The sequence below is a fragment of the Ornithodoros turicata genome, chromosome 6 (assembly GCF_037126465.1).
Source record: "Ornithodoros turicata isolate Travis chromosome 6, ASM3712646v1, whole genome shotgun sequence".
In the NCBI taxonomy this organism is placed as follows: Eukaryota; Metazoa; Arthropoda; class Arachnida; order Ixodida; family Argasidae; genus Ornithodoros; species Ornithodoros turicata.
Window position 1 is genome coordinate 48,731,330 of NC_088206.1, and position 7,102 is coordinate 48,738,431.

Sequence of the window (7,102 nt, forward strand, 5' to 3'; positions counted from 1 at the left end):
CAGTCATCATGTAAACTCTGGTATGTGGTGGGACGTGAGACACTCCTCAAGAAAAGCAGTTTTACATCCTGTGCCACGTCGTACGCGGACTGAAAATGGAAAATACTGCAAGACAAGCTTTCCAGCATGACATGAATGTACAGGTTCGTAGTGCTGGAGTCGTCATCTTGTATCAGCAGCCATGGCTATGTTGTTCCCCTGACGGTATTTTCATGCAAGACGAGGAGCCCACCCTTGTGGGAGATAAAGTGCCCATTTTCAAGAAAAGGAAAAGAGATTGTTAGCCTTGAGGAGAGCAAATGCTTTGTTCCCTACCTCAGTTTTACGAAGTCGGGAAATCTAGAGCTCAAACGATCACACTGTTATTATACCCAGGTACAGCTTTCACTCTATTGCACAGGGCTGAAAAAATGCTGTCTGTTTGTATACTCTTCAAAACAGCGTGTTGCAGTAGAGGTTAATATTGATGATCACTACTTGTCAGAGCTTGTCCCACGACTTGAAATGTTCTATTTTATGAACTATCTACCAGCATTGCAAAAATATAGTGAGAGCTAACAATTAGCAGAAAACTTCGTAATGTTTTTCGTGCGAAGTGTCTCTTGGCATGAAAAGTCCCAAGTAGTGCTCTCTAATATGAACTGATCCCACGTAAATGATGTGCAGACTGCATTCGTGCCCTGTAAATATACTTATAGGGCTTTGTACACCGAACTAGTCACTTTTATCTTGTGAATATGTAGACGTGATATGTAATAAATGACTATGTTTATGTCACTGTAGAAATTTATGAAAAAACAATTGTATTTTCACAACAATTGTATTTGTAGTGTTCAAGGAAGTTTGCTCTTCAAGGATGGTCAAGTGCTCTAGCCTCGTCAACAAGCTGTTCCGACCGACCATAATCAATGCACCAGCCGTGCAATATGGCATTGACAATGAAGACAGAGCAAAAGAGGCAGTGCTGAACACACTGCAAGGAAGCCATACTGGTGCTCGGCTACAAGACTGTGGGCTGATGATATCTCCAAGGTACCCTTATTTAGGATGCAGTCCTGATGCTATATTCCACTGCGAATGCCATCCACCTGCACTCGTCGAAATCAAGAGCCTCTACTCACTGAGGAAAGTTCATCCTTCCAAGGTTGCTGAAGAAGGACAGAAACAACGCGACTTCTGCCTGGATGCCCACGGTGACTTAAAACTGTCACATAAGTATTATTACCAAGTGCAAGCTCAGCTACACTTAAATTCTGTTGGTAGCACAGTATGCTATTTTTATCTCCATGTGGATCAAGGGGGACTATTACTTTCAATCCCAAAGGAAGAGGGATTTATGTCCAGAAACGAAGAGAAACTTAAGCTCTTTTTTGAAAAAATAGTGCTGCCAAGGATCTGTAGTAGGTATTGATTGTGTAGGAACAATATGTAAATAAAACTCACCTTTATTTGCAAGCGATAGTGAACAGTTTGCGAGCCCGGCAACCACGGAGAGAATGTTGTCAAAATCTTGAACAAGATGGTAGGGGACTGTGTTAGTCAGTATCCTCCACTTTTTTATGTGCCCAATTGCCCTTTCCACGATTATCCTTGACGACGATATTCGTCTTGAACTTTCAACTTCATTGTGGAGCAACTGCGTTCTTCCTTTTGTGAAAGCTGGTGTTATCAGCTGCACGTCCCGCAGGAAAAACTCCTCATGGAGAAGGAAACCCCGGTCTGCTAGAACCTGGTCACCTGGTAGCAACATACCTAGGAACCCTGCAACACACATAGTGGTTGCTCATAAATTGTGCACAGCCCCGATTGCTTGCCCCCCAGCCCACTGACTTACCACTCTGAAGAGTTATCTCCTTGTCCGAAATTCGTCCACCATAAACAGGAGAGACGAAGGTGATTGCGCCATGTGTATTCACACAGACGAGGAACTTCAGTGTGGAGCCCTGTTTATAGTTGCTCCACACTTCTTGCTGCGTGGACAGGTTGAAGGGCCTGGACATCAAGGCAAAGATGTTCAAGGTTGCATAAACCTGAACAATTTCACATGCTCAGTATAGTCGTCATTAGGACTGCGCAAATCCTTGAAGTAGTGAAAGGAATAATTAGGTGTCCAGTTCAACTTTCGAGGCCAATACAAAACCAATGTGTGATGAAACCAGACGAAAATGAATATACCAGCTTTTGTCCGACATGCATATTTGTGTATAATCAAGCACATTGCAGAAGTCTGATGGTACTCTTCATGCAGATTGCAGAGGGGGCCCTTTTTGGATGCCTTGTTAGCTGCACAGCCAACAAAGTTGCTTAGAGTAATAGAGCTCTTAGAGCTGCTTAGAATGTATTTTTAGAGCAAGTAATTTTGTAAATGGTCTGATTACAATTTTGAGTTGTCGAGTTCATTACGTTCACAAGCATCGACTTTTGCTTTTCAGAAATCGGGAAGTAACAGGCAAAACCGTGTACTACTTTTTTTTACTCATTACCCCATTAAATTTGGAGTCACGTAATATGTGACAGTACAAATTCTTGCCTTTTTCACAAGGCTAAAAGCGATGGTAATGAGTGTTTTTTGTTATGCGTGTGCACGTCCTGACAATCACATTGTTTGTTCATGAAAAATTGCACAAGAGCTACGTACCTCGACACTGGAACTTCAGTGCAGTCTATAATGCCCCTTAGGTTTGGGAAATGGTGCCGTTCTTTTGTTGTGAGCCAGCTCCTCGCTATGTCGGGATCAGGGAACACAATCCCACACACACAATCCCACAGTCTACACACTGAGGACATGGGGGCCAGCCAGTCTTTGAATATCCGGCTAGCAGTGGGGACGGACACATGAAACCTGTAGGCTAGGTCTGTTATGTGCAGACCGAGTCTCAGGCGCATGAAAAACAGCAGCAGTTGGCTTGGGTGTGGAAGGCATTTGCGTGCAGGTGGTAATGCAGCAACCACAGCTGCCAGCACTGCCAAGAATGTTGCCTTTGTGAGCCCTGTACACGAGGACATTGTGCATTAACATTCAAGTGTTTCCTTATGGCTACAGCAAATGCCTGTACCACATGGAGAAAGAAATGCACAACAAAGGCACACATACCTGTGTAGAAAGTCACCTTCTTTTCGCTCATCTGCCCAATATCCTGGCACGTATTCAGCTTTGCTTTCAGCCTCCTGCACCTTCGTCTCAGTGTGGAAACCTCGTCGCTGAGTGCATCCCGTTCTTTGACCAAGGAGTAACAGTTTGCACACATCCCTGTTGATTCTGTCGCCTGGACCTCTGTGAAATATTGTTGTTTGATGCATTTAAATAAGAATTCATATTTGCAATGATGTTGACTGCAGTCGTATGTACTTTAACTTGCCTGCGTCTACCATGTTGTCACCAGTTGGCGACCCTTCCGCTGCGTCCATGCTGTCCACATCGCTCATATTGTCCATATCGTCCAAACTTTCTACAGCAGTGTTGATACTGGAGCAGCTAGCCTGCTGTTCCTGCGATACCAACCGTTTTCGCGATATTGCAGCATGGCGATGATGCCTGGCAATGTTCAGGAAAGGTTTAGTGATGTTCAGTACGTGCTATGACAGTGTTCTGGAAAACATCAGTAAGTGCACGTACATTTCAATCCTCCTGCGTGATCGGGCACGACTATCGTTGTTGTACGAGAAGATAGACGGCACATAATCGACGTGGCTGGGGTCGTCGCTGCGTTTCTCTATTGAACAAAATATGCGACGGTAACGCATATGAACGGCGCTTTTCGAACACAAAGACATTACCTTCGACAAAATGCGCAGAGCACACACGTGCGCCGACGCCGGGAATCCACAAGTCGCCGTTCTTTTGCTTTCGTCGGAGCGCTACTGCCCATTGCATCTTACGCTGAGGGTCCCAAGGTACTCGGAACACCTTGTGACCCTTCTCCGTTGAGTGGGTGCAACCCAGGGTCGAACACCCAACCATTTTTGCCTGTCAAATTGCGAACCGACGAAATGGTCGGCTGTTTATACGCTAGCGAACAGGCAAACGCGCGGGAACTTCGAACCGGAAGTCAAAGATGACGTCACGCCCGTCGGGGCCTGAAAACCACCTATTAAGTGCAAAAATCCGGAGTCAGACGTCACAAAGCTGTCACTTGATCTCCCACCATAGGCCTTCGAACTAAACGAGATGAATCCTCATGGCGTCACACACACAAGGAATTTCATTGTGTGTGTTCCCTTGTAGTTCGAATAGGTCAATGCAGCTTCATGAGGCTTTTGGGGTTTGCCAATTGTAACTTTAGTGCAGTCTATAATTCCTCGACAGTCTGGATACAGATCTCGAAAGGCCTTTGGCAACCGTGAACGTACTGCAGCAGATGATGGCCAGAATACCCACCCATCTGTCTTTTTCGCAGGCACTTAAAGGGATAGTAGCATGCAGCGAGCCTACATGGGCGCTACTAGTACCATTCGATAGCGCATAGACGGAAATGGAAGCTAGTAAATTATTTCTTGAAAAATCGGCATTTTAACAAAGAAATTAAATTTCAATTATTCGTGGCTGCTTGTCGAACGCAGAAGTCTGCTGGCAACAACAGCCATCTGTGACGTTTTGCAGAGGTCTCGCTCCGTCTCGCTCATTGGTTGTCTGGGTGAGCAGCTGATTGCCAGTTGTACGGGTAGACGACGACATTGCTAGCGCCGTCTTTTCGTCTGCTTGTCGTCTGCTTAAGTTTCACTGCTACGGTTTCGCTGGTTGTTGCAAGCAGCAGATTCGCCAGAATGACTGGTGGAAACCGCTGCAGTGTGCCCAACTGCAATAACACTTCGGTAAGAAATCCGAACGTTTCGTTTCATCCTCCTCGTGATGCGGGCACGAAACGAAAGTGGCAAGCTGCCATTGAGAGCCACAATCCACAAGAGACTGCAATGAAAACGGTGTTTCGAGTGTGTTCGGTACACTTCTCGGAGGATGCATACCTGGACAGCGACATCCTCAAAATCAGGTTCGGACTAGCACCGAAGAAAAAGCGTCTAAAATTCGGCGCTGTGCCAACCATCTTTCCCAACCGTAGAGTGCAGGTACGATCTTGTCACTCCATGCAGTTTTAACTGCGCAATGTTCGGTTATTATAATGAAAGAATGGTTGAGAATCAAGCGAGATGGTGACATAACCCGGGAACAGGAACATACTTTCTGTCTGTGTGCTTTCACGGTTCGTTCGTCGTGTGTTCTTTTGTCGTGTTTGTTATCGTTCGTTATGTTTGTTGTGGTTTTGTCGGGGTTGTGATTACGCATTAGTTATAATATGGTTCGAGGGGAAAAGAACAAGGTTTTTGCACTTGTTTTCACTCTTGTTGCTGCACTGTTTATTTCAGATGACACCTGAAGCCCTTCCTAACGACGATGTGGGTACTTGCAGCATCATGGAAGGTACACATTCTCTCAGCAGTATTTATTTATTTATTTATTTATTTGTACTTTGGTGCCCACCAACGGCGGTTAAGCCTAACGTGGTGGTGCACCAAACACAAGAAACACATAAAAGTAATAAAAACCTCCAACAAAGCCCAAGATTCAAAGTGCTATAACAACACTTATGGTTACATAAACATTAATACACTCTTAAACTTAGCAGTTGTCCGGAAAATGTCCACATCATCATTCCGTGAAAAGAATTCATTGTATGTGCCCTGCATCCTAGTCAATGGGCAGCATTTGCATGGAGCATGGGGATAGAAAGGGCGAGCCACACGAGTTCGCCTGACGGGAACGTGAACCTCTACTAAACCGATTAAAAACTCAGAGTCAATGTTTCCGTGAATAATTCTGTGTAAGAACATCAAGTCGCGATGCTGTCTTCTGCATTGCAGGTTGTGAATTTTAAGCCGGAATAGCATTGTCTCATACGAAAAGTAAACATTTGGAAAATAGAACTTGTCATATACAAATCTAATAAACCTTTTCTGAACTCGTTCAATGCACGCAGATTGCGTAGCGGTGATAGAGTTCCATACAACTGACCCAAATTCTAATTTGCTACGGACGAGGCACATATACAACCTCAGCACAGAAGCAAGATTATCACATTCCCTGGACAACCTTTGGATAACACCAAGTACACGTAAAGAGGCATTGTAAGTTTTACAAACGTGTTGATGGAAGGTCAACCTGCTATCTAGATGTATGCCTAGATCGCGCACAACATCAGCCCTTATAATACATGTCCCAAGCACAGTATAATCGTACAATATGCATTCACGCTTTCTACTGTAGGACACGATTAGCGTTTTATCAGCATTTAACTCTAAGCCATTAAGGGTACACCAGTTCGAAATCGCATTTGCGTCGCTCTGTAGCAGTGCGCAGTCATCCACTTTATCTATAGAAAGAAATATTTTATATCATCCGGGAACAAAACGACAGTGGAGTTCCTTACTGAGGCGGTAATATCGTTCACAAACAACAGGAACAAAAGAGGTTCAAGAACACTTCCTTGCGGAACTCCGGAAACCGAAGTGAAAGGTATTGACAGAGGTGTCCGCCCATTTGGTCGAACGCCGTTTGGTCGAACGCCGTTTGATCGAAGGCGTTTGATCGAACGCCGCTTGGTCGAAAGCCGTTTGATCGAAAGCCGGTTGATCGACGCCGTTTGTTCGAAAGACGTCTGTTCAAAAGGAATTCAAAGCTGCATGCACTGTGTTGTCCGCACCACTTTTCATGTAACTTTTGACTCGAGCATACGGAGCAGGCAATCACTGTCCTCTGCTCTTTTTTTATTTCTTCTTTTTTTTTCTTTTTTGATTTTTGCAGCCGAAGAGGGGAGACCACTGGTTAGTTGCAGACGTTTGTCATTTACGGATCAGTAGGACACATATTGAAGAAAACTGCCCCATGTTGAGAGCAGCCGATAGTCTATTCTTGTTCTGGGCACCCTTCTTATTGCTGGCGACATATTTAAAGGGAACGGTCTGAAACGGGATAGTCATATGTGCAAAGCCACTGAAGTCTGTGGGTGCTAAGAACGAAATTTCGCCATGGTACAACGAGAGATATTAAATTAACAGCATGTAAAACCTTTGTTCGACCTTTGAGTATGCATCTGCAGCCTCGAATCAC

General features: G+C 44.8%; 1 protein-coding gene and 1 long non-coding RNA gene across 2 annotated transcripts; both read right to left on the reverse strand.

Moving 5' to 3' along the window:
• Window positions 1–1,502: 1,502 nt before the first annotated feature.
• LOC135398601 (uncharacterized) lies at window positions 1,503–3,435 on the reverse strand. The gene is made up of 6 exons (XM_064629985.1): window positions 3,360–3,435; window positions 3,095–3,274; window positions 2,779–2,990; window positions 1,835–2,030; window positions 1,566–1,761; window positions 1,503–1,509 (listed from the first exon to the last, which is right to left on the reverse strand). Exons 1-6 carry the CDS (start codon window positions 3,433–3,435, stop codon window positions 1,503–1,505), a joined length of 867 nt encoding a protein of 288 aa, XP_064486055.1.
• Window positions 3,436–3,497: 62 nt separating this feature from the next.
• LOC135398005 (uncharacterized) lies at window positions 3,498–3,893 on the reverse strand. The gene is made up of 3 exons (XR_010423945.1): window positions 3,778–3,893; window positions 3,617–3,713; window positions 3,498–3,535 (listed from the first exon to the last, which is right to left on the reverse strand). It is a non-coding gene; the product is annotated as an uncharacterized LOC135398005 (long non-coding RNA).
• Between the last annotated feature and the right edge of the window lie 3,209 nt (window positions 3,894–7,102).

Coding starts and splice junctions, on each gene's coding strand:
- LOC135398601 (XM_064629985.1), bottom strand. CDS start 3,435: ATGGACAATATGAGCGATGTGGACAGCATGGACGCAGCGGAAGGGTCG. Junction 3,275..3,359: donor TGACAACATGGTAGACGCAG/GCAAGTTAAAGT, acceptor AATATTTCACAG/AGGTCCAGGCGACAGAATCA. Junction 2,991..3,094: donor GAAGGTGACTTTCTACACAG/GTATGTGTGCCT, acceptor CCTCGTGTACAG/GGCTCACAAAGGCAACATTC.